This window comes from Triturus cristatus, chromosome 5_2 (assembly GCF_964204655.1).
Source record: "Triturus cristatus chromosome 5_2, aTriCri1.1, whole genome shotgun sequence".
Classification (NCBI taxonomy): domain Eukaryota; kingdom Metazoa; phylum Chordata; class Amphibia; order Caudata; family Salamandridae; genus Triturus; species Triturus cristatus.
The window spans coordinates 791,556,835-791,584,799 of record NC_140588.1 but is presented as its reverse complement, the minus strand read 5'-3'; the positions used below and the strand labels follow the sequence as shown (position 1 = coordinate 791,584,799).

Below are 27,965 nucleotides of genomic sequence, written 5' to 3'. Positions count from 1 at the left end.
ACAGCAATGGTATCATGTAATGGATATCGCACCCTTTAGAGATATGTAAGGAATGAGGCAAGGCGGCCCACAGTCTGTTACTTTTGTCCTAGACTCACTGGTGATCGCTACCATTTTTACTGTAGGCATTAAAGGTACCCCCAGCAGGCAAGAACAGTTATAGAGTTATTCTATGCGGATTATATTTTGTTAACCTTATCAGATCCTCAAACTGTCATCCATCTCAAGGTGATGATCTTCAGTCTCCATATTTTCAGGATTATCAATTTAACTGGAAGAAGTGTGAAGCTTAGCCACTACCACTGCGGCTGACCTTGGACACCATCCCTTTAAATGGAAAACCTTGAAATAAATATTTGGGGATTTTTCTAAACAAAGGTCTGGAAAACATGGTGTAGGACAATTTGTGTGCTATATTGGACAGGATTAAACAAGATAATGAGAGATGGTCAGCTCAATTTTGCTCTGTGGGGCAGGACTCAAGTGATGAAAATAAACATTCCTCCATGCATTAATTAGATCTTTGCAATGTTGCCCTTACAAAACCCCAAGACAAGGTTGAGGGATTTGTCTGACAAGGTGAAATTATTTGTCTGAGGAAAGAAAAAGCCCCAGAAGAAAATGGATAAATGACATGCTTCGATAGAACGCACAGGGTTAAGACTAAAACATTCTGAATCCTACTGGCTCATTCCAGATGCATTAAATCAGAAATGTATTAAGCAGCATCTTAGAGACACCAGGATGACTGAAGATGGACAATGCACTCTTATATGAGACAGCTAGTCCATCAGTGGACTTAATTCTAGTTTGCACCCGGTCTTGCATGTTAGGTCTTGGGCCTGGCAGAAGAAGCCTCGCCTGTTCAAAGGTGACTTGCACGGGCACCATTTTGGGGTAATGATGGTATGTTTCTGATTGGAGATAAAGAACCTATTTGATTTGATTGAGAGGATTCGAACTGTATAGCAACTTTAGTTTGCGGGCAGAATAAAAACATTCACAGAGGCGCAAATTGACTTTGGAACGAACCAGTCTCACTATTGGTAATTCTAACAGTTGTAGCACTGCCTCAGCAAAGCATTAGGGAACAGACCGTATACTATTTTGGAAATCAGTTTTATGACCTACTTGAAAACATGGCGAACTTACAAACGGATGGTTTCTGGTTTGCACAAGACTCTCCTGGACTGAATCTTCTCCCACCAAGTGTAGTCTCAAGATTAACCTGATGAAGATTGGTCTTATCTTTCACAGATACACAATTAATGTTTGCAAGAAGTTAGGCTGAAACATGGACATATTAAGCTTAAACACGAGTGGCATTGGTCCCCAGGGCGACTAGAGACAGTAGAACATATACCCGCTCTGAATTCTGGAGGTGTAGCCAACGGAAGTGTGACATACATGTGGTTTGCCAATGACAAAAGCTGCAAACCCATTGGACAGCTTTCTGGAGGGTTGTGAGGAATGTCTTGAATATCTCTGGTGAGCAATCTGGGTCCACGGTGATGATGCACGATACCGCTGCATTCCCAGAGATCACTTCACAATATTGGCGATGGTTTGGAATGGCTATTGCCCAAGACAAGCTTTGTATTTTGTGGCTACGGAAGCCTCCGGCCTTTCTGTTGGTAGAGACATGGCTGCAAGAAATGTTCAACACAGCTTTGTATGAAAAATGATCTACCAACTGAACAACCAGATCCTCAACTTTGAAATGATTTAGGAGTTTCCTTGCGCAACAGGAAATTATTTACCCAACATCCAGGAAAGTAAGGGTCTACCTGAAAGATGATGTGCTAGTCTGATTGCTGTGTAGAGTTCCATAGAGGTCTAGCAGTCCATCACTAAATTGTCTTATATTATGTTTGGTTATTTTATTTCAGGCTTGCAACTCTACCTGAATCGACAGACTTGAGAAGCCTTCTTTCCTTGTATTCACAGATGCTGAGGTTTGTGGTTTTTTATTGTGAAGGGGACAACTGATTGGAAGGAATGGTAGGGAAGGGAGGTGGGAGGGGCAATAAAGAATGAAAAGGGAAAATGGATAAGATGGACTTTTTTATTCATATACAGTGCAAGCTTAATACTTTCAAACAGACATCAGCCACAACAGTTTGCTTCAATGTACATATGGCAGTGAATACATATTTCAATATCTTCTATGCCCTGTCGCAGGGGATAGGTAATGCCAGGGGTGAAAGAAAGGGTGCTTTTCGTTTTTAGAGTATTCCAGGTGCCATAGGTATTCTACTATTCAGTTCTGCTTGGTGCCTCTCACCATGTACGTTATGCACTCATCACAAACTTCGCCAGCCCAATCTCACATACATTACTAGTTACATCGATAAAAATGAGCTAAGCTGCATTGTCTTCTCGGCTGCACGGTGGTAGATGCACATGTACCTCATCTGGTAACGTCTGCTACTGTGTAAGTGAAGTTCAGAGGGGATCGCCTAAATCTGAGTCTGGAAGCAGAGGGCTGTAGGCTGGCAGATACCTGAGCTTTTTCATTGCATGTAGCCATATCCCACAGCCAATCTTCTTTCTTAGGATATTCTAGCCTTGCCCCATTGCATAGCAACTCTGCGCTAGGCCTACAGAAATGGCTGCAAATCTCCTGCTATTATTCGGAATCAGTAAAACATAGCCCAGCAGGACCATTTGCGGACTTCTTTTTAGTTTGCACACAGCCATTTGTACTATGCAGTCAAATACTACTATCCAGTACCTATGTATTGGTTCACAAGTCCATGCCAGGTAAATCAAGTCCGCATGATCCATTTAGCAGCGTGGGCAATTGTACTTGGATCTACCCAAAACTCCTTCACTGGGGTCTAGAATGCTTGACAGAGAAGTTAAAATCTAATAGCTTATGCCTATGGTTTATAGTTACTTTGTTTGTATTCAATGAAACTTCCACATTGCATCAATGATTTCAGTCCCCAAATTTGCTTCACACACCTGCCTATAGCGCCCCATATTCCCAGATGCTAACTCTGAAAACAATGCATACAACCTAGAGACCCACCTAGTTCAGTCAGGGGAATTTGCTGTCTGAGTCAATGGTATAAATTACTGCATCTTAGTCGTGTAGAAAGGCACCCTCGCCCGAGCAGTGTGTCTCAGCCTAAAGTAAGTGAAAATGTCTAGCAGGGTTCTATTTAAGCAGGCCAGTGTTAGAAACGGTATATATATGGATGCTCCATTGCCTGCCTTATGAAATGTTGCCATGACTCTACTTTCCCAGGTGATTGGTAATAAAACAGCAATATTGCAGGTGAGTACAGGAACGGAGCACCTAGTTTACACCCTATACAGCACCAGGTCCAGCAGGTCGTGGCCACAGTCAGAACTTCTGCTAAAGGTCTTGGCAAGTAGACCGGTAGCAATGAGACCAAGGGCACGGCCTAGGTTTGCACTTTTTCTGATATCAGATACAAGATTTTTCTATGTGGACGGTACCAGCGTTGAGCCGTGGCACTGAGCTGTGAGGTAGCATGACTAAGCCTGGGGCTTCGAATCTTCTCTTAAATGGCAGAGCCAGAGTTTCCTTGATACTTCTTGATTGTCCTCCTGCCCCCAGATAAGCCTACATAAGTGTGTTCTAAGGGTATGAAAAAAAGCTTTATTTTGTGGGAAAGGGATATTTATAAACAAATACAAAAATGTGGGAGAATAATTTTTATCAGTGCGATTCACCCCAAAATGAAGAGTGGGAGGCTATGGATAAGAGGGACCTTAAGCCAGTCACTTAGTGTTATATTATCAATAGCGGTTTATAAGTGCTTTTTGGTGATTTAACTGGAATATTTTCTTTCTGCAATAAAGCAATGTTAAAAAAAAATAATGTTGAAGTATATAAAACGTTCTATTAGAACACTGAACAGACCCGAAACCACCCCTTTGTAAACTCCCCATGTAGGATTTAAAAAGAACACGCAGTCTGTTCCCTAATGACCTGCTGAGGCACTGCAACAACTGTTGGTATCACCAATGATGAGCCTGATCCGGTCCAAAAACAGCTCTGCTAGAGGCGAGCGTGTTAAAAACGGTGTGAAACAGCTGCAACTTAATTTTATGAATATAATCTGAAAGTTAGCTATTTTCCAAGTTAGTTGTTTTGTACAGCTCAAAATATGTATCTTTGTAGTGACTTTAGAATACCTTGCTAGGCATATGGCTGGTCAGTGAATACAAGTTGGTAAAATGCAATATGCCACACGTGGTGAAGGATTTCACCTGGGGAGAAAGGTTACATAGATATTGGCCCTAAAGATACTTTAAATATAATTTACAAGTCATTTTGGCAAGTACTGTCAATCAATCAACTTGGATTTGTACAGCGTGGCTAAACACCTGTGACTGTATCCAGGCACTGTGTTCTTAATGGGTCAATTGAAAAGCCAGGTCTTGAGTTGCTTTCTGAATTCCGGGAGGGATGATATTCAGAGGTGTAGTGGAAGGTCGTTACAGGACTTGGCGAGGTAGAATAAGGAACGTCTTTCATTGTTGTTTCGGCGGATGCAAGGGGTGTGAGCGAGGGAGCATAAGCGCAAATGTCTGGAGGGTTGGTTGAAGTTCAGGTGGTGGTTGATGTATGCTGGTTCTTGGTCTTGGAGGGCCTTGTAGGTGTGTATCAGCATCTTGAACTGGTGTCTTTTCTCGATGGGGGGCCAGTAGAGGTGAGGTAGGGTGTGATTTGGGTCTATTTAGGGAGGTCTAGGATGAGCTTGGCAGAGGAGTTCTGTATCGCTTGGAGTCTCTTTAGGAGTTGGGTGGTGAGACCTGCATGGCGAGACCTGCCGTAGTCCAGCTGGCTGGTGACTATGGGTTGAGCGACGGCTTTCACAGTGCTGACGGGGAGCCATCTGCAGATCTTTCGGAGCATGCAGATGATGTGGAATCAGGCAGAGGAGACTGAGTTGATATGGAGTCTGGTGTCATTGTCTCCAACAGTGATTTTCTTTATTTATTGTGAAAGTTATCAGAAGCAGGGTTCCATTGGTTATGTAACATTCAACTTGTTATGTAAAGTCTGTATGAAGGTGTTCGATGTTGTAGCATGTTCTCAAAACTAGAGAGAGACTGTTTAAACAAATATTTCTAAATAATGATTTGCATGGTTACAAGTCTCTTTGGTGATTTTATGACATTACATAAAATTAATTATAAAAATATGAAGGTATATAATCCACATACAATTATGTTTGATATGCCACAAAATGGAAGATAAAATATACTTACATTCAAATCCCGAAAGTATTCATTATAATCTAGGGCATAGCCCACTACAAATTTGTCTGGAACTTCGAATCCAACAACTGAAACAAAAGAATATTTAAGTTTATAAATTAAATTTCAACACAAAAGCATCTTACGCAAGTAGGATATTAATATTCTGAAATCATGTAAATGGCTGTAATCACGTTTGGCCTGATCTCACCCTCTACGAAGAGGCAAGCCCCTCTAAGACAAACAAGGTATAAAACACAGCTCAAAATATTTCTGTCAAAAGAGTCAGAAAAATTAGCAATAGAAATGTACATAAGGAGAAAGAAGGAAAAGACAAATACACAACTCTACTTCTTGAACCACTGTACCTAAAAATATACAAACACTACAAACATAATAGAAGCAGAACATGGCTCTCCTGTTCAAGAGCAGTTAGAAGTTGAACTCTTTCATGATGAGGAGCAAAATCCATATCAAGAAAAGAACATCGGGATACTGATCCAGCAGGACAATATTTGTTGACTCTATATACTGATCCAGCAGGACAACATTTGTTGACCCTATATACTGATCCATTATAAACAATGGGGTATTCCCAAAAGGTCCCTGGACCTGGGTATCGGTTATTATAAATAAGCAATGGTCCTGGACCAATTACTCAAGGAAGAGTTAGATTAACAGAATTAACAACTTATTTGAGCTTACATTAATCAGCTCCCAAATGTCTGTAAATCGTAAAGATAAATGTGCAGAGAAAACCACCAAGTATTATTACAATATATTTATTTAGTCATTTAAAGGAACAATCATTAGAGGGTCAAGAAGGTACGAAAAAGTTCTAGGGAACGTGTAAGATGGAGTGCTCAAGTGTATATATAGGAGTCAAGAGAGCTCAAAGTGTGTAGAAATGTTAAGGGCATATATTTACAAGACTGTACAAAACTTATAATCAATAAACAGTTAGATGCAACCTGGCCACATGCAAATTATTCATTTGAATTTGTAAGGAGAGTTTCCTTAAGGCTGTAAACAGGGGTAACGGGTAAGGGGAAATTGGTCCATGAGCGGTAGGGGGTAGCGTCGACGTTTCGATCCGGCTTATCGGCAAAAGAGGGACTTTAATACCTTAGCTATGTGGATCTTCCTCAGGACAAGGGGACAGGTGAAGTGACCCTCATCACTCTTGCAAAGCTCAATTGGAGTCCAAAACCTGGTTACACCAATGCCCGTAAAGTGGCAAGGGCCAGCTAAGGACAATTCCTGTTATTCAGTAGATATACACCATGAGGTGGTGCCCAAACCATCCATGGAACATAATATTCAGATCCGTATGTGTGGCAAATGTATCAGGCAATCCAAGGCACAGTGTGATTTTTACAACTGGAGACGATCTGATAGACGTCCTTACTCCATCGCGGTAGCTACCGATCAGATCGTCTCCAGTTGTAAAAATCACACTGTGCCCTGGATTGCCTGATTCAACAGCTACAGTACTGTTTCAAGATGATAAATACCTGAAACCTAAGGGTAAAGGAAGAAATGTAGCTCCTGCGACACCATGGTCTATCAGAGCAGATAATACAAATTTTTTCTTGACAAGATACAAAATAATAGTAATAATGGTACAGCAGAGCAAAACTAATCCCTTTCCTTCAAGAAGGCAAAAAAAAGTTTGTTAGGAAGGAGGAATCTCATTAAAACTGGTAATAAGGATATTCCAAGAAGTGGTGGTCACTGGTCTCTTTTAGGTATGGATTAGCTAAACTATGAGGCAAATGTGATCATAATAATCCCGAATTCTTTTTGATGGTCAGGCATTTGTCACTGGTCAGACAATCTCACAAATCACTTGAAAAGCATGCTGATGTTTTGCAGATCATTAAAGCAGACAGAGACACTGCCAAACTCAAAGGTTCAATATAATGAAGAAGTCTATCCACTTTCATAGAAGGGGAGGACAAGCTAAATGTAATTACATCCATGTAAGTGATTCTGGAATAATTTGTGCCTTGCAAGAAAGGTTTTATGGGGGCTGTGGATACAGCCATTCACATCTTTGGAGATATTTCAACAAGATAGTATTCCCACAGCTGTACAGACAATGAGGATAGTAGCGTTCTGAACAGCATAGCAACATTGACAAGCTGGTGTTCAGGAGAGGGGAAAATTTGATCCAGAGCAATAAAATTAAGCTCTACAACATGCAGTCACATTTTAGGTGTTTAGATATGTTGGATAGGACTACCTAGTCAGGCCTCAAAATAGCGAAAAAATAATCACACCAGTGGGTTTTGTTGCTCAGGCAAACCAACACAAAACACTATTTAAACATTAACATGTTCCATTTACTAACATGCAAATACTGTTAATTAAAAAAAAGGGAACAATATAACCGATGGTAGGTACAAAGAAACAAACACTTTCTTATGAAACCAAAGTGGGATAGAGAACAGCCAGCGAATAAATAAGCAGTTTTTATTTGTATGTTGACGTTAGTGGATATTCTCCCAGACCTCCAGCATGAAAAGTTTACATGTGTTAGAAAATCCTCAATTTTGTTTCTAACACAAACACTCAACACAGATATCAAGGCTTGTTAAGCAGGGTCCAGGAAGTGTCAGTTATATCTTCAGTTAAGTCACAGTCAAATATTTCAAGGTACTTTAGCAATTGAGAATGTCATGCAAACTTATTATACCTACTGCAGGGTGAGGATAAGAGTACCTCGAGACCAACTTCAACTCTACATAAGAGACCACATAAATAAGTTCTCAAATGCTGGATCAATCAAAATAACCTGACCAAAGGCATGCAACTTCTTTCACAGCAACTAGACATCACTGGCAGAATAGAAGCACCCCTGTATAGATAAGAGCCCAGAAACCCAGTGTCAGCCAGAGGCATTTGGTAACAGAAGGAACAATTCTGAAATATCAATGTTATAGATATTCTAAATGAACAAGCAACCAGGTTGTCTTTAATGGGAAGTCTATCATAGGGAACCCTTGACCAAAACTCACAATAATTCCATAATCTACATCTGTACATCAGTAACTAGGATGTTATGAGGTCTATTGGCCTTAGCAAGATAAAAAAAAAAGCAGAGGAACTGTTGACACTGGCTACAGAATATCCCCTCATTCTAGCACCAGGACACATTCCAGAAGCAACCAATTAAAGGGCAGTTTACTTAAACATATGCAAAACTTAAAATCCAAGGTAATATTCTCGTAGCTGGGTCCATTTACACTGGCCAGAGACAAAACAGACTTGCCCTCCCAAATTCATAGACTATTAGTCTTCTTCGGTGTAGCCAAGGTATTGCTCGGAGGAGTCTTGAACATCACAATAAATCCTATACTAGATAGATCAGGGGCCCCCGACCTGCAACATGGCAAAGGCAGACATGCTCTAACTGATCTGATGCATGACCATGCTATGGTGGAACCATGGCATCTTCTCCATCCCCTTGAGAGGCACTATGCATGGACCTCATGCCTGCATAACATCTGCAGTAGGACTGACTACTTTCTTTTTACTCCTCAGTTCACACAGTATTTAGAACCAACTGCTATAATACCGTGTAGGGATTCAGACCACAACCTTATAGACATTCACATAGACAAACATGGTAAGTGTAACTAAAGGACTGTGGCTTATGAACATGTCTCACTGTTAGACAGAACATCCTAGTTCTATGAGAGAGGGGACCTGTAAGAACCCTCTCAAAAGTCCTGTGGGAATGCCAGTATCATATTCGAACTACCTAAGCGTCTAGGACGTTCGGTCTAACAAAATGAGGACTTCACTGTAGCATACTATGGGTAATGCACGTAAGTGAGGGACATTTTTGTTGCGCTCAGGGAGGACAAAACATGACGACCAAGCCTTACTCCCTTTGTTAGTTCCCTAAAGTTGAAGCCTCACAAAGTAGCGCAAAAGGAAAAATAATTTTAAGGACTGCGTTACCTTACGCTGACACATTTGTGCTGTAGCTCTTCATGTATACCCCCGCTGACAACCTTCTGAAGCAATTGTATTGCAGTGCGGTCCTGAAGAAGGTGCTGGACAAAATCAGTTACCACACAGAAATGTGCGCTGACCGTTTTTAAGCCTGACTCTAGCTCTTAAACACTATAACAGCTGAAATCAATACTATTGCCCTGTTGTATTGTGATATTGTGTATGTGTAGAGTGACTGGATTGGAGTGTATAGAATATGACAGGTGGTGATTTTGGATGTGTGTAGGAACAAGTGAATGTCGTTAAGGATGTATCTTCAAATATTTTCCATGGGTCCAATGTTTTTGATGTACAGTGTTTTATAGAAGCAATCCGTGGAATAACATGTTAAAATTATGTTAAATCAATTGTGGATTAGTGCTGAATGTATCTTTTGGTGATATTTGTCAAGATAAACAATAAGAAATAAAGAGCAAACTATGTTTGACAAATAAGTATGCTTATTGGGTAGAAGTATGCTTTTTTGGGCTGCCATAACCACAAGCACTGATTAGGCATTAAGGAGGAAATACAAGTCAAGTGGGATTTTGGTTGTTGCTTATTGGCGTTTGTCCCCTCTTATCCCAGACCTAATTATTTTTAAATAGGGGGTATTTTCTTTCTCAGGTGATCATCTAAGTTCTCACCTCATCCAATAGCTAATAGATAACAGACACAGTTACATCAGCACAGACACTATGGGGGACGGGCAATGCATGCAGTTGCAGACTTCTGATGAGGCGCAGTGATTGCAAAGAGATCTATACACAAAACTAGAACTCTATTTGAGTTGATAATCCACTCATTGAGGGCGTCTGATTTCCACTCACCAATGCGCAACACCTTAATGGCCCTACTCAAGGCAAAAATTGGACCCATCTCAGGCAGAGAAATCTCTATTCCATCTTCACCAACAACAATACGACAGGGGGAGGGGGGGGGGGGGGGGGGGTTATCCTCTGAATGGCCAAGGAACACACCAATACACTAAAAGAGGTACTTTCAGAAGAGAAAATTGCGAATGCAATTGATAGCATGGCAGCTGAGGTGAACAGATTTCCTATAGAGTTGTCCAAAATAATTAAACCATTGATTGTCGCACTATTGGCAGCTGTTTTTAGGGAGACCCTAGACCACGGATATGTATGTATGTATGGGATGAATTTGCAAGGACCAAGATATGTTTAATTCCTTAACCCGGTAACGACCCCCTAGAATTCTCCAGCTATAGGCCCATTTCACTTATTAATGTATAAGTAGGCATAATAGGGTTCTCTTTAGAACTATGAAATATATGGGTATTGGGCTGAATTTTCTAACCCCAACTAAAGGGCTTACTCCAATTCAACTGCATTGGTCAAATGAGGGGCGAGGGGGGTGTTACTCCACACCATCCTTCCAATTCACAGTGGGAACAGGCATGGTTGCCCCCGTTCACCATTAGTTCTTCTAGCTTTAGAGCCCTTGGCAATTACAATACAGCAGTATGTGAAGATTAGAGGAATAATGACGACAGCCATTGACCTTAAAGCAGTCTATTATACAGAAAATTTTCTGCCGACTCTTTCTAACCTCAGGAATCAACCGTTGCATTGTTAAGTGTAAGGAACTGGTCTAAATGTAAGCCTTTGCCATTGATGCCTGTCACTATGAAAGCCTCATTAGGCACAACTGTCTTTCGTGGCGGACTTGTACATTAAAATATTTGGGAGGATACAATTATCAAGAGTTGGAAAATATGATCCACGACAACTTCTCTGCCATGCTATGAAAGCATACCTCCAGAGATGGTCAATCTCTTTGTGGGGGAAGGGCACAAATTGTCAATTGAACATACCACCTGATTTTAATTACTTATTTGGCATATGATCCGTCTGAAATGCCAGAAACCCTTCCTTGCGGACTTGGAGAGAATAATCTCTAATTGTGCTGAATGGAGAGAAACCCAGGCTAAAAGGGTCTAAATTATACACTGATACAGCAAAAGGAGGCTTCTACTTACCACACATGGAACGTTATTGGTTGGCCCAGCAACTGGCTTGTGCTATTTATCATCTGCCAATAGAAAGGGCCACTCTACCGTGTGCCCTTACTGATGGACATGCACTAAATATCAACACGAAAGCCGACTTCACAATCTACTACACGAGAAAGCCACAGACAACAGTTACTTTTAACCCCAACATTTCCAGCTCACATTATGCATGGAGGAGAGCCCACACACTCCTGAGATCTAGTAGGAACGTGCATAAAAATGCACCCATATGGCACAATATAGCCGTAAGAATAGGGGAAGAGATCAACTGGTCCAACATTAACCACCTTGACGCCCTTATAGCAAATGACTCACTGAAACCTTCGAGACATCCAGTATATGAGCTCCCTTCCACACAAAAATAGCAATATCGTCAACTATCACACGCCCTGAGGACATAGGCCATTCCCATATCCCCCTCGTGAAATCCTCTATAACCCATTACATATATACTTGGAAAATTTTTAGGGGCACAATATCAGGCCTCTACTCTTATCTTGATTGATCGCCAATTCACATTGCCATTTTCTCGAAGCTGTATGCCTTTTGTAAGAAACTAGACTGTGGATAACCTTTCACGAAAATGAGTGGGGTGACGTACTAGGGGCTTACAACAAAAGGCTCAGGGAATCTTGCAAGAAATAAAGCTACTTCAAGGTTCTTCACCAATGGCATTGGTCACCAGTGAATTTCCTACAGGCAAAACTTTGTATAGACTCTAAATGTTGGAGATGTATAGATAAGCTAGAGATATAATGGACATACTGTGGGAATGCCCGAAAATATGTATATACTGGCATCAAATATGGAATTATATGGAAGGGGTCATCCCAAAACACACAGCACTAACAGCCAGCATGGCACTTGACCCCTTTCTAGGCTTTCACAGATGGAGAGCAGATGGTTCAAGACAGACAGAGGAGTGGCAATAATTAGTTTTCTGTATCTCTGAAAGACAGAAAGAGGTCTCAGAATTAAAGACTTGGCTAATACACATACACATAGCTTCCTTTGAGAAACTGAACACTGAAACATCAACGGCAGGGTTTTACAATTTGAAGGGGTGTGGAGGACTTTACTCTCCCGAGACATGCTTAATGTACAACTCTTATAGAACATTCCACAGATGGGAACCACTACTCGAATGCCCTCTCTTTCATCCTCACTGCCCCTCCCCACCTCCCTCTTAGTATGTTTTCCCATAACATACATGATAAAGGACACTAATGTTTCACTGTGATGCTCTTACTATTAAGTGCTGGGGCCCTCATGGTATAAGAGCTCAGTATTGACTATAGTCATTGCTATAGATCATTGCAGGTCAGATGCTTTGCTACTTTGAAATGTTGCTATTCGGTTTTAATGACCGCATGTTTGATTATCCACACACTGAATGTTTTTTCTTTTTTGTTCTCTTTGGTTTGTTATTGGTTGAGGACCTATACTTCATCTCAAAGGATCGAAATTCTAATACTACTTGATTATGTTGTACAGTATGTTGCACCGAAATAAAAAATATCAATAAAGAACTGTGATAAACAGAAGTATGCCAGAATACATGAATTACATAATTTAACTGTCAAAAGTGCATGAAGCCTACCTGGTTACATATGTTACCCTATTCTATTTTCTACTTCGACAAAGGATACTGCTCTAGTTCTAAATTAATACATTACAAATCTAAAGTGCACGTTAATAGAGGCATGTGTGTCAGAACACAAAAAAGTAAGTAAAACCACAAACGTCAAATTTTATTTAATAGTGGCAGTTAATGACTTCGAATTCAAGTACTAAATACAGTATTCAATGCAGCACACAAACAGATTTACTTGTTAAACACTTGTTTTAAAGCTGTGACCTTTTTGACAACTACTTTTTCCGGTCAGGACTGATTGAAATAGGATTACTTCCCTTGAGTGAGATTAAGCCCGATTAGCTAAAGTCATGCACCTTTGGTTAAATCTGGCAACAGTGGCAGGCGGGCAGAGCGAGTCAATGCACCCTACTGAACAGGGTACTCAAGGGAGTCACTGGGACCTCCGTCCCTCCATTAGAAAGGGAACACTGACAGATTCACCTGAGAGTAGTGGTGCACAATCAGTGCTCCTCCTGACAGTTCTTGCAATTGCATTTGTAGTATGGCGTGGGCGAAAGAGTAAAAGGTTCTTTAGTTTATATCGGGCCTTTTCCTTTTATGATCGCGCGGTCAACCATTTGACATCAGTCTGCTCTAACTTATATTAGGGACCCCAAACTAAAAGCAAAGAAACTAGGCTGCTTTATACCTAGGACACTTTGTATGATATGGCCACATATTTCCAGTGGTATAGAGTACTTGGAAAAGTTGCCCACCTCCTGGGGTTCTGACTTTGAGACGTTCGGGTCTTTTCAGTGAAAGCTTTTGATGGGCGATATATATTTGGAGTTTTCTAGTAAACTGTACCCTGTTGTATGTAGTGAAGTAATACTGTGGGGACTTGCTTCCTATGTTGGAAGTTGGAACACCCGTACAAATTTATAGCAAGTGGACAGGATTCAAACTGAAGATTAGAGATAAACTATTTATTTTAAGAACTGTTTGCTGATCAGGGAACCTGCAATTTGTATTCAACCTCTTAGGTTACTCCATACAGGTATATTTTCACTTTAGCCCCACTTGGATTTATAGAGCTGAACAGGAAGAAACAGTGGCACGAGATGCCTACAGCTGACTGAGGACTCCTGCAAATTCTATGCAAATTCTCTAGAAAGGAGTGGGGTACATTTTAAGGTTAGACCAGATTATTTTGTAGTTTATTTGTAGCAGATGCAATACACTAAGGCAACGATGATAATACACTGCCCTATGCTGTCAAAAAGCCAATGCTGTGCAGGCAGCCATGGTTGTCATTTCTTCCACATTCACTGCACTTTACTTCTGAAGGTTCACACCACATTCAATGACAAAGGGTGAATTCACCACCATAGCCTACATTTACCAAAACTCGTGGCCTTGCTGACCAGCTCTTTACTGCCGGGTCATCTATACTTATTTTGGGAGTGGATGGAAATACTGTCCCAGTTCGGGCTAGATCTTGCAACAAAACCCATTTCATAAAGTGAAACAGATTCATTTTCTTAAGTCAAGCAAGAAATTTGAACCTGCTTACCAGTGAAGCCCACGACATGTCACTGTATCGCTTACAGGTCTGCAACAACCCTCCACTGAAGGACATATAGCACCAGTTTCCTTTCTTGTATAATGTGGATCAGAAAGAACAAGCATTTGCAATGAAATAGGTCTCGCAGTTACAAGAGTTTCAGCTATTGGCATTGTAAATAACAATGCCTTTTATTTATGTTTTTAAAACAAACACAAAAATAAAAGGCAATTATTATTTGCAATGTCAATAGCACAAACTTGCGTAAATGCGAGACCTATTGCATTGCAAATGCTTGTGTAATATTGCTGGCAGAGCGGACCGACAAAATGTGCCCTGTGTTCATGGCAGGGGCGTAATGCAAGCCCCTGCTGCGTAAGGGGGCGGGGGGGGGGGGCAAACAATAAAATAAAAATAAACCAACAACTCTTCCTTCAGTGAACTAGGACCACAGACCCCTGGAGGGCGCCCAAATGCTGAAGGCACTATGCAACCAGACACTTGGTAGTAAGCGCTGTAAAGAAGCAGTTTTTTTAAACCACAATATTGTATACAGAAACATCGCATGACATCCATATTGTGTCCTAGATAACGTGTACCAAAATATCCTCTCATTCAGTGTAGATTTTCTATTTTTAATTAATAATTTAGGACACAATATTGATCTCAGACAATATCCTGGACCACTTAACCCGGTCATTTACAGCGCCTAGAAATGAAAGCGAGCTGTGAATGTGAAGTCCTGTATAAGAATCAAGTTATTGTCGTGTAGAATCCAGTGGGGCACAAGATCTAACCCCAAAGCAGCCCCCACCGATGTGCCTGGCCCCTCCCTCACTACACCCACAAACTCCGAAAGCGCCGAAGGGCAGCCGGTAACGGTGTGGGCGCTATGTAAACACACCTCGTGAAATTAACAGTATGTGATCACCTGTGGTGCCGGCAGGTGTGTGAAGTGTCGGCTCCCTGCCGACTGGTGGGTCATCCGCCGTGGTTGTGGTGGGGGCAACCTGTGCTGACATGGAAGAAATACAAGTTCAAAGTAACAGAAAACACGGCCATAGTGTTTCCAGTTAGTGAAACCCAGAGTGTGTGAAGCACTGCAGGTGGAACGCCCCCCCCCCCCTTTCACCTCCAGCCACCAATTCCCCAAGACTGAGATCCCTGTCACAGAGGATAACTGGACAAGGTTTAGCAAAACAGTTTAACGAAGCGCTATTTGGGCGAATTCCGCCGTTTCTCCCGATTCACCCGAGGAGTGAAATTGGGCTAAAAATTCACTTTAATGGTGACGACGGGAAAGAAGCAGAGACCGAACTACCAGGAGAAGATTGAATGGAAGAGAAGCAGCAAACAGTAAAAACAAGCTGTCGCCGTGAGAGTGAAAGCGCGCCGTGCGCGCGTTCTGCTCAAACGCCGCGTGCGCGGACAGGAGACGGGCGTACGCGTGCACAAAACTCCTGTCCTCTGCACGCGTGGACATGTCCTGTCCCCCTTCGGCAACGAAGTCAACAACAATAGTTCTCGCCATGGCGAGCAACGCATGCGCTGCGTCACTAGGCGAGACCTAAAAATGTTACTTACCCAGTCAGCATCTGTTTGTGAAATGTAGTGCTGTAGACTCACATGCTGTGCATACTCCATCTATTGTTGGGCCCGGCTGTGTGCTTTGAAGTAGTCTATCGAGTCACAAAGTACTGTGACTCCTCTGGCTGGTAATGAGCATGGACATGGACTTCGAAAAAATCTTTAGTTTCGAGATATCTCATGAAAGCTCCTTTAGCCCACAATGCACCAGGAAAAGACTCCACCTAGACTGTTTTTCCACAGCAGGTATCGTCAGTGGTGGACAGTGAAGACAGATATAATATATGTACTGTTAATTTTGAGTCACAAAAGATACATTTTAAACAGCCTAAATCATTGTTTGCTTCTGTGGAAGTGGGAGGGAGCAGATGATGTAGACTTTTGAAACAAGGACCCCAAGACTGTTTAGCCAACCAAAGCCTCTAGCCAGTCAATATCCACAGTAATGCTCAATAAACCTGTGTGATGTTGATTATGTAGTGATCATACAGATGTATGCTACAGGAACGTTTCATAAAAACGCTGCCCTTTTCGGAGTGGAATATACCCCATGGCACTGCATGAAGTATATGCGAAGCATGAGCACAGCAGGTTTCTAAACATTTGGGATCCCAAATGAGGTTGTGAGAAACCAACATATAGTTGCTTATAATGTAATACAATTATGTTATTTTGGTTTCTAGTGTGTGTAATGCCCTTTCTGCCACTGAATGTAGCGAGGGAGGAAAATGGGCAAATCAATTGTCTAGTTTACATGGAATGGAGAACCCACCTTTGGTAGAAATTCTGAGTTTGTTCGTGGAATCACTCTAGCCTTGTGTATATGGATAAAGGTTTCCTGCACTGTTAATGCTTGCAACTTACTGACTTCACAGTGAGGTAATTGCCACAAGGAAAGCACCCTCCAAGCCATGGCAAATGAAGGTGCTCAAATGAAAGCCAAGTAGGTCTTGCTGGTACTAAGTTCAGATTCCAGGCTGGTGCTGGAAAAGGTTTATTTTATTTTTTTGTTAACATTTCTGTATTATTTTCATAACATAATCGACATCCATAGACAGGCTTTTATTAAACATGTAACGCCATCCATAATTCCAATAACACAGAGCAATTAACCTTTGTTGCAGGTTACAGCTCACAGTCTTCACTTCTTGCTTAAGTATATTAAATGACATCTTTTCAACCCTCCCAACTACCCCCCTCCACCTTTACCGGCTTCTTACTGGTCAGTATCTTGAGTTTATGCCTTTGCTATGTTTTTAGTTGCCCAGCCTCCTACTTCTTGACCATGAATGTTATTAAATTTTGTGGTGTTCCCCTTCCTGTGGCTCTTGCTGAGAGGGCAGGGTTTGATCGAATATCTCCTGAATCATCATCCCCCATGCCAGCAATACTTCCGGTAGCTTTTCATCTTTTCTAGTGTTCCTCTTCTGCCAGCGCCAATTCCTTCAGGTCTTTCTCCCACTTGTCTATATTTGGGCCCTGCGGGGTTAACCAATGAATAGCTAATCGCCTCTTGGCAGTCGTAAGCCCCAGAACCAAAAATCGTCTGCTCATCTTACGTTTTGGATTCCTAGGAATCAGACCAAGGAGACGGTCTTTACTTCAGGGGCAATCTTCCATCCCGTCACCCTATGAAATTGTTCCAGTATGTCAGTCCAGTATGTTTGTATTTTTTGGCAGTGCCAGACCATATGTACAAAGTTGGCTTGTGCATGCTGACAACGGGGGCATCGTGGGTCTCTTGGTGTGTTTATGGCATGTAGTCGCATAGGTGAGCGGTATGTTATGTGACCTATATTGTATTTGCTTAAACCTGTTGCATACCGACACTTTTCAGACGTCTTCATGAATTTCTTTTCAGTCTATCGTTGCTATCGGTTGATTACTAGCCTCTTGCTATCTCTTTTCTATCTTAAGAGGCTTGCCTTATTTATTTTTCCTCAACACCCTATATACTTGGGTTACAAACCTCCGCAAGCCCGCCATTGCAATCATAGTGACCAGCGTTTGGGAGTGTTCTGGGAATTCTGGGAATATCGGCCAAAGCTGTTGGCTGTGGCTGCTGTCTTTGCTTACTGCAGAAATTGCCCAGCTCCCAGTCCAAATGTATCTACCGCATCCTTATAAGTGATGAACCTGTTTTCTGGGTACACGTCTGATAGCATCAGACAGTCCCCTCTTTCCATTTTTCAATTGTCATCGCCCTTTCTATCTGAGCAAACTGTGGTATGGTCCAGATGTCAACTTCTGATGCACCGGCCCCACCCCTTGATAAGTTTTTTTTCTGTCCTATCCCATATTCTAGCCATTAATCTGATCAATGGGAGGTATGTTCCCTGTAGTTTCCTATCCATCCAGAGAAAAGCTCCCACCTGCTGCCTGCCATAGGTACCAGCGAGTAGGGTTCTTTCCCATGAGGGGTCCATGTCTAGCTATGCTATGGCGTGCTGTAGTTGTGACGCCAAGTAGTATAGTTCCAGGCCCGGGATTTCCAACCCTCTTTTATCCCACTGACGTTTCATGACCTCCAGTCTAACCCTACAGCGTTTCCCATTCCATAACAGTTGCGCAAGGAGAACATCTAGCTCTTTAAATACTTTATACAGAAATTCATACAAGGACACCTGCATAACAAAGGCATCTAGGCAGTATCACCATTTTTATTAATGCTATCTTTCCCAACAAGGACAATTTCAATGTCTTCCAGAAGTTTATCCTCCCTTGCAGACCCTGGACTATCCTACCCATATTTTGTTTGTATAAAGTATTTTTCTCCCTGGCCACGTATATCCCCAGATAAAGCACCAATTCTAGTTCCCATGGGAGCTCCAACCCAGGAAGCTGGGACTATTCCCTTCACTCAACTCTTCCTATCGGATACAAACGTGATTTTTATTTATTAATGTGAAGGCCGGAGGCGTTGCAAATTTACTAGGGCCTGAAGTAGTATTGGGACTGAATGGGTCGGGTGGCGCAGGTACGGATTTGGCATGCTAATGTTTCCATTGCTAGGACAAGTAGTAAGTGTGGGAGCCGGCATCCTTGCCGCGTTCCCCTTTGCAACGTCATAGCATCCGACACATATCATTCCGTACGGACCCTTGCCATAGGTAGAGAAATTTGACCCAATTTACAAACCCTGGGCCCAAATCCATTTTAAGAAGTACTTGCCTAAGATATTCCCATCTAACCGAATCGAACGCCTGTTCAATATCCAAGAAAGCAAGTGTGCTTCGCTTTGTGTCCCCACCCAGTGTCTGCATTACATGCGCGAGTCGGCAGATATTTCTCAGCGTATTCCTGCGGGGTATAAAACCGGACTGGTCCTTGTGTGCCAGCTGGGGGAGACACAGGAGCAGTCTACTCGCTAGCATATAACTTAGAATTTTTAGGTCTACGTTCAACATAGATATAGGTATATATGTATTTGGTAATGATGGGTCTTTCCCCTTTTTGGGAATTACAACTATTAACGCTTCACGCATTGAACTCGGAAATTCACTCCCCCTCTGTTGCCTCAGTAAGTACGTCTAACAATCTGTCAGCCACCCTCTCCAAGTATTCTTTACAGAATTCGGCGGTAATGCCGTCCATGCCGGGAGATTTCGCTGTTTTCAAGTGTGCTACCGCACTTTTTATTTTGTTCCCCGTAATTGGAGCACCCATGGATTCCGGAGCTTCGCGGTCCACGTTAGGCATTTCTATGCCTTCCAAATATATTTTTATGGACTGGCCATGTGGGGGGCTCTGTGTATATTATCGAAATGGGTGGCAAATACCTCATTAATTTCATGTTGCGTGTTGACCAGCTGATTCTGGTCATCCCGAATTGCCAATATTGGTTAAGGTTGCGTCTCCATACTAATAAGGCGAGCGAGTAAGCGTTCCGCCTTATCGTCTACTGTGTACCATCGTCTTCTACTTCTATTGTATTTGTCTAGTCTGTCCCACACTTACCCTACCTTCTGTCCTTGTTCAGTCCATTTTTGCGGTCCCTCTAATCTGTGGGTAGTGCCTTTTCTAAAGTGGCCAGATGTTTTTCTTGGCACTTCAGATCATACTCTAGCACTTTGACTCCTGCCTCTGTTGACATACATACTCCCCTGAGTACTAGTGCTTGCCATATTCCAGTTTGTACCAAAATATCCGTTCAATTCTGTTCCTACTGTGGTCTTATAGACCGGGTCAGTGAGTGCCTCAGTGTTTAGCCTCCACGGCGGTATCCTTTGAGTTGTGTTGATCGTGGCCTACTTAATGTGTATTCTATTAGTAGTGGGGAATGAGCCAACAAATTTCGAGCCAGATACTGCGCCTCCTCTACTCTATTCACCGCCATTGTCTGGATAAAAAAGTAATCCAGTCCATTATATGTATTAGACTTGTTGAGGCCGCCAGATATCCATGAGGTTGTAGTTAATTTGTATCTGGCGTATGGCCTCCCTTGTTTTTGGTTTAGCCTCTGGCTTCGGGGGTATCCATCTATTGTTCCATCTAAAGCACAGTTATAATCCCCTGCGACGAGTTCTACATCAGGTGCCGCATTATACATCACACGAAATTGCCCAGAAGCTTGAGGCCGCGCACGTAGAAGGTGAGGTACAATGCGGCATGCCAAGGCTGCAGAGGGATCGCGCCGCTCTGAATCTATGGAGTGTCAATGGGGGGGGCAACATCCCCTTTCATGTGAGCGTAGCAGGACTTTAATTAATATGCTGACGAAATCCTATCCGGGCTCAATGGAGGGCTGAGCAATGAGTCCTAAAGTTAGTGAACAACGGAGGAAACCCACTGGAGGGTTCTAAATGGGCGTGTAGAACTAAAAATCCCAGCGTGCAGTGCTGAAAAGATCGAAATCGTAAGCAAGCACACCTGCAATCAGCAGCAATCTGAACACGCAGAGGAGGAGTGGTCTGAGCCATAAATAGTCGTCCGCTGTCACGGCCTCTGAAGAGAAGCGAGAACTGCTTTGAAACGCGTCAGGCCAGGACTTTCAAAATGGTATGGGAAGCTGTCAGCAGTTGTTTGAATAAAGGTTGTACCTCACCTTCTACGTGCGCGGCCTCAAGCTTCTGGGCAATTTCGTGTGATGTATAATGCGGCATGCCAAGGCCGCAGAAGGATCGCGCCGCTCTGAATCTATGGAGTGTCAATGGGGGGGGCAACATCCCCTTTCATGTGAGCGTAGCAGGACTTTAATTAATATGCTGACGAAATCCTATCCGGGCTCAATGGAGGGCTGAGCAATGTGTCCTAAAGTTAGTGAACAACGGAGGAAACCCACTGGAGGGTTCTAAATGGGCGTGTAGAACTACAAATCCCAGCGTGCAGTGCTGAAAAGATCGAAATCGTAAGCAAGCACACCTGCAATCAGCAGCAATCTGAACACGCAGAGGAGGAGTGGTCTGAGCCATAAATAGTCGTCCGCTGTCACGGCCTCTGAAGAGAAGCGAGAACTGCTTTGAAACGCATCAGGCCAGGACTTTCAAAATGGTATGGGAAGCTGTCAGCAGTTGTTTGAATAAAGGTTGTACCTCACCTTCTACGTGCGTGGCCTCAAGCTTCTGGGCAATTTCGTGTGATATATATATATATATAGATATATATATATATCCCACCCCTAGAGCATCGTCCACCACTACTCTCTCCAGTAACAGTGCACTCTGCCCGTAGGCACAGCCCCATTTCTATTTTCCAACACTGCATACAGTGCCCACCTTCCTTCGACTCCAGGTATAAGGAGTCCTGCCCTCAAACCTTTGGCACAGTGTCGAGCAATTTCCTAGCCTAGGAGTAGGAATGGGCCTCTTGTAGTCCTGCTACAGATGCAGTAGCTTTCTTCTTTGACCAGCTAGTGCCTAGTGTGTTGTCCTTCCTGGGGCAGACTGTTGCTGTCCTCTTACAACAGGGGTGCAGTGCCCAACATCTTCCTACCTCAGGAGCAGTGCTGGTCCTCAACTAGTTAAAGTGCCCACCGTTACCCTACTATGGAAGGAATGGCGCACATCATGGTACTTCTCCCGGCAAGATATCCCTAACTATCCTCTCATATAAGGTAGAGTACACAATATCTGTAAATGTCAGGTTCAATGACCTCGTACACACTTCTGCTGCCAGCACAGTATTCTGGGGACTTCCCGTCGCCATGTCTCAACTATCAGCAGTTAGATTGTTAACTCAAAAAACTGAAAAGATGGGTGTTTAAACATCTACAGAAACAACAAATTTGTACTAAAGCATCCCTCAGCGCCACCTCAGTATCACTCAGCGCCACCACCTCAATAACACTAAAGCACCACCTCTGCACCAGTGCAGCACCACTGCACTACAAAATTCCATTACACTTAATACCATTTAATTACTATTCCCACAGTTCTACAACACACCATGCCACATATTTCCACTACACAACTCCACGCCACACAATTCCACAACAAACAATTCCAATGCAACCCATATCTCCCTCACACTTCCACCAATTCTGTCATCACTCCCCTACACACCCACTGCTCCTCTCATCTATCCCTCACACTCCCGCTACCCATTTTCATCTTGCAATCCCTCTGCCCCCTCTCATCCCTCTCTACCTCACACTCTCTATCTCCTCTCTATAATACCTGCTAACACATGCTACCTTCTGGTACCTCCTCATGCCGTGCACTAGTCCACCTCTTGCCTCCCCCTCCCCGGGGACCCCTCGCCTCTCTCTCTCTCTCTCTCTCTCTCGCCCTCTCTGTTTCTCATACCATCTCTCATCTCTCTCTCTCACACACTCTTCCCGCATCTCTAATGTGGTTCACTTCAGGTCTTTCCGCACAATATCTTTCCCGTACCTTTTCAAACTTTCAGTCCCTCAAACCCATGCTCTCCTCCTCTTCTATGGGTGTCTTCAGCATACACAAACGATCCCTCTTTATATATATGTGCCCTGCTGTCCACTTCTTTCACTCTTTCTCACACACTCTTTCTACTCCTGTCTGGAGTTTATTTACCACTTCATGAACAAACTACCTATCCCTCTCTATCTTCCTTTCTATCTATTTTCTGCAGTTCTCACCCCTATCTATTCACCATGCCACATAATTCCATTACAAAAAGACACTATACACCACATAATACCACCCCCACAAATAACAATTTAAATCCAAACCACATAATTCCACTCCACACTACATATATCCACAAGACTCCAAACAAAAACACAACATTAAAAGGCATTACCATTTACAATGCCCATAGATCTAACTCTCGCAAATGCGAGACCTATTGCATTGCAAATGCTTGTTGTATATAGTACACAGCTGTCAAGTCTGTGCGGACTAGGACAGCGTTGCCTATAAGGTGAATTTGAAAGGCTCTGAGCGCTAGAAACACTGCTAGTAGCTGTAGGTGATTCATATGGAGACTTTTGTGCTTTAGACTTCACAATCCTTGGATTGTGTGATCGTGTAAGGGAGCACCCACACTAGTGAGCGATGCGTCTGCTGTTAGCACGGTCTGTGGAATAGGATCAAAGAAGGTCCGCCCTTTGGATACAGTTTGTGGGTACCACCACTGCAGAGAGCAATGGGTGCAGCCATCCACCAAAACTGGATCGGTCAATTGACCCTGTGACTGGTTCCACTAACTTGCTGAAGTCTTGCATGGGGAACGATCACGATGCAAGACGCCATCATTCCTATCAGTTGCATGAAGACTCTTGATGGTAATGATTGGTTGGGCTGAAACTCAGTGGGAAGAGACTGAATACTGAGAATTCTGGCTGCACTGGGAGAGGCTAGAGCTTTTTGAGGGTCTATTGTGGCTCCCATATAGTTGTGTGTGTTAGAAGGCTGCAGATGAGTCTTCAACGCATTCATTGTAAACCCTAGTTGGTGTAGTAAGTGAATTATGGCTTGAGTGTGTTGGAGAGACTTCTGGTAAGTGCTGGCTTTCATGAGCCAGTCGTCTAGGTATGGGAAGACATGGATGTGCTGTCTTCTCCGATGAGCTGCGACTACTGCCAGGCATTTGGTAAAACTCCTGGGAGCAGTGGTGACTCCAAACGATAGTACTTTGAATTGGTAATGTTGGCCCGCTATCACAAATCTGAGATATTTGCGATGAGCGGGATGAATTGGAATGTGGAAATATACTTCTTTTAAGTCTAAAGTAGACTATAGTAGCGGGAACACTTGTTGAAGTGGTACCATATGGAAATGTTCTGACAGCATGCAGTGGTTTAGTTCTCTGAGGTCCAGAATAGGTCTCAAGGAGCCGTCATTTTTGGGAATTAGAAAATAGAGGGTGCACACCTGATCCTTGATATTGTAACGGTACAGACTATGGCAACTTTAGCAGTAGAGACTGGGCTTCCTGTTTGAGCAGGTGCAAATGTTCTGGTGACATTTTGTGAGAATGAGGTGGAATGATTGGAGGATTGGTGATAAGCTCCAGGCAATCACCATTTTGGATAATTCCTAACACCCATTTGTCTGTAGTTATGGATTGCCAAATGGGGAGGAATTATAGAAGACGTCTCCCCACAGGTGTTAAATGATCGGGGTGGAGAGGCAAGTCACTGCTTGTTAGGGAAAGGGGAATTACGTGGTGTGGAACCCTTGCCCCTACCTTTGCCATTGTTACCTCTGTATCCTCCTCTAAAGAAGCTTCGAGGATGAAGATTGATTCTTGCCTTTGTACGAGGCAGCAGTAGGGTCTGAGGATATGGTCTTCGACCCCCACGGTAGAAGGAGTGACGAAAGGAGCCACGATTTGAAGAAGACTGTAGGGCTCCCATTGATTTAGCTACCTCGGTGTCTTTTTTTCATTTTCTCCAATGCCAGAGCTAATTCGGGACCGAAGAGAGGCTTTTTATCAAGTGGAGTATCCAAAATGGATTGTTGCACTTCCTGAAATCCTTAACCAGGCGTGCCTCCTAAGTAACACTTGTGTTAATCTCTCTAGCTGCAGTGTCAGCAGCATCTAAAGCACATCTGATAGAGGAACTGGAGATGAGCTTTCCTTCTTGTACTAAATCTTGAACTTTATTCTCATCTGGAAGATATTGGGGCAATTGCTCCATTTCGTCCCAGTGCTCTCTATTATACCTGGCTAATAAGGCCTGGATTTTGGCTATACACCAAGGATTCGCTGCCTGGGGGCTCCACGTTTACCAGAAGCATCTAATAATTTTGACTCTTTTGTCCGGAGGGAAGGTGGGGGTGTGGGGAGACGCCTCCCCGAGGTTTGTGTATTGGCACGCTTACGGGCATTAGAGACAACCAGCAAGTCTTGTGGTAATTACCCTTTAATAAAGACTGAATCTGACGGAGCGGGCTTATATTTTAATATCTATTCTGGGAGTGAGAATAAAAGCACGAACAGGGTCCTTAAATATATTATCAGCATGTCTTATCATGCCTTTGATCTGACTGGATCTATGTGTGCTAATGAGAGTTTCGAACAAGAAATCCTCTACTAGGGATTCTTTATGTAGTTGTACCCCATGATATTCTGCAGCTCTAGCAAGTAATTCTAAATACCCTACATTGTCATCTGGAGGTGAAGGCTATGCAGGGTAAAGGTCTGGGTCATTGTCAGTAGGTGAATCAGTATTGTAGTCTTTCCAGGGATCTACAGGTAAATGAGTATCTCCATCATCTTCATCAGCCTGTGAAGATAGGTGGAGAGTTAGTTGGTGTGATAAGTAAATGTTCTAAAGCTGGAGAAGGTGGTGAATGTGTAGGGGAACGTGGTGGAGGGAGGAGGAGGAGAATGGTTAGTACAGACATTCTTCCTCTTTAAAGGAATCATATCATATGTCCTCTGACTCAGGTTTGCACTTCTGGGCAGATTAGTAAGATGTCCTGTATAATGATTAATGTAAAGTTCCTTTTGTTTTTCGTCCAATTTGGGAGGTGGGATGTCTAAAATCGGAGCCTGCAGCTGTGAAGGAGCATTTTTTGGTTTCGGCACCGTGTGGACTGACTTTTCGGCGTGGAAGATTTGAGTTCCGAAGCAGTCTTTGATTTCAGAATCGAGGGTTTCGGCTGCAAAGCAGTCTTCGACTTCAAGCCTGAAGGTTTTGGCTCGGTGACCGACTCGATCCCGAGCCGGAAGACTTAACGATATGTAAGAAACATCTCGGTGCGGGTAGTGGCGTGGAGGTGGAACTGAAGTCTTTTGTTTCGTCTGAATTGGATTTCAGGGCAAGGGGTGTTCGGGACTCACAGGACTTTGACCTTGCGCTATGTCGTCTTCCATCTTGGGAGTCCGATTCCGGAATAGATACAGGTTCATCCTGCTCCTCTTTGGCCCCGTGTGCTTCAAATTCTTCCTGCTCGGATCCTTCACTGTAGTATATGTTCTGGCTTTGCATTTCACGACGTCGAATCATACTATCACGGAGTGTTTTCTTCTATCGAAACGATCTGCACGCATTGCAGTCCTGTTCATGGTGCTCTGGAGATAAGGCACAAGTTGTCAGTGCGCGGATATTTTGCGTCCATGTGAGGTGGACTGAGGCGGTTATGCTCGACGGCCTTACACGAGCCTTCTGATCAAAATAGAATTTTTTTCAACTGATAGGATACGCAGAGAAATGGGATACGCGTACTAAACAATGCTGACACGGGTAGAGTGGATTGCGTACCGAAGGGAACCCGAAGAGCGCAGCAATACAAGTCCGAAACCAATGGCGGAAAAATTTTTTTTTAACAATGGAGTCGATGCCCATGCCCACTATCACCCGGAAGGTGGCGTCACCCTACCTTGTGACTGGAAACACTTCTGTTTTTCTAGCAGTAAACTGTTCCTCCCTCTCAAAGGTTCACTGCCGTAATCTATAGTTGGGACGAGTTTAGCTTCATCACTTTTATTAGCAGTGTTAGAGTTGGACGTCTCTGTGTTTAATAGTCTTTAAGGCACAGCTAGACCCATCCCTTTCCTTTTGATGTATGTCTTTTGTTAGTTTATACAACACAATCACTAGATATTTGTAATCACTTACTTCATCAAGAGCCACGTCTCCCAGGTGCCACCTAAAGCAATGCTTCCTGTTACCATGGCCTGTCTTTGTTTTTGATTTCTTATTATTTATTTCTAGGCCGTTCGTGTCAGAGAATGCTTTAATGACTGAACAGTCTCTGGAGGCCAATAGGTGTATAACTCAGTAGGACATCATCAGCATATAACAAATGGCTTAGTAGCAGTCCTTCAAACACAGGGGCATGAGTGTTTGTTCCATTTAGCAATGGGTTGAGATCAGCCATAAATGGATTAAAAAGCGGGGTTACCAGCACACATTCCTGCTTCAAACCTTGGTTGGGTGTTCATTTTCCGCGAGAGGTGTGTGCCGGTGCCCGGCTTTATTCTCAACCAAGTATCTTCGTGCAGCATCCGGATGACTTACAGTTATAGGCCTGGAAGAATTCCCTACTTTACCCAGAGTTTTGGACAATCAATCCTGTCAAAGGCTCCTTTAAAATCTATGTAACAGCTGTGTAGAAGTTGAGAATTACACTTTGCTTCATCTAAGAATATTACAGGGCCATAGCATTGGTGAATGTGCCAGTGCCTCTATTGAATCCTGTTTGATAGGTACGATCTGAGTTTTCGTTGCCCAGGTCGTTAGTTCCTTTAGCAACAAAATGAAAAGTAGTTTAAGTCATTATTGAGCAGGGCAATTAATCTATAATTTGTGGGGTTTTTTTTCCATCGCCTCCTTTTGATATTGGGGACATGGTTGATCTCTCCAAGACTTGGGAATACGATTTTGCAACAGCTCCATTTTCTCACCCCAGTAGGGTGGCTTTAATAAATAAAACAAATTGCTTGAGGTAAATCATTGAGCTCAGGCACCATATTGCTCCAGCCTGTGGTGGTAATTCCAGCAATCTGAACTGATGTAAATGACCGAGCTGTGCTGTTTAGTCCATTTTCTGGCTGCCGGCGCGGAGTGGGACATGTTAGCCCTTGCCTGTCTG

The 27,965-nt window shown here is 43.1% G+C and overlaps 1 protein-coding gene across 2 annotated transcripts in view; it reads right to left on the bottom strand.

The window, feature by feature from the left end:
• Window positions 1-27,965, bottom strand: part of HPRT1 (hypoxanthine phosphoribosyltransferase 1) — a 796,282-nt gene that overhangs the window by 151,089 nt on the left and 617,228 nt on the right. For both annotated transcript variants that reach the window (XM_085607912.1, XM_085607911.1), the window contains exon 8: window positions 5,251-5,327. In XM_085607912.1, coding sequence (XP_085464038.1) covers window positions 5,251-5,327 — 77 coding nt within the window. The remainder of the gene's footprint in view (window positions 1-5,250; window positions 5,328-27,965) is intronic.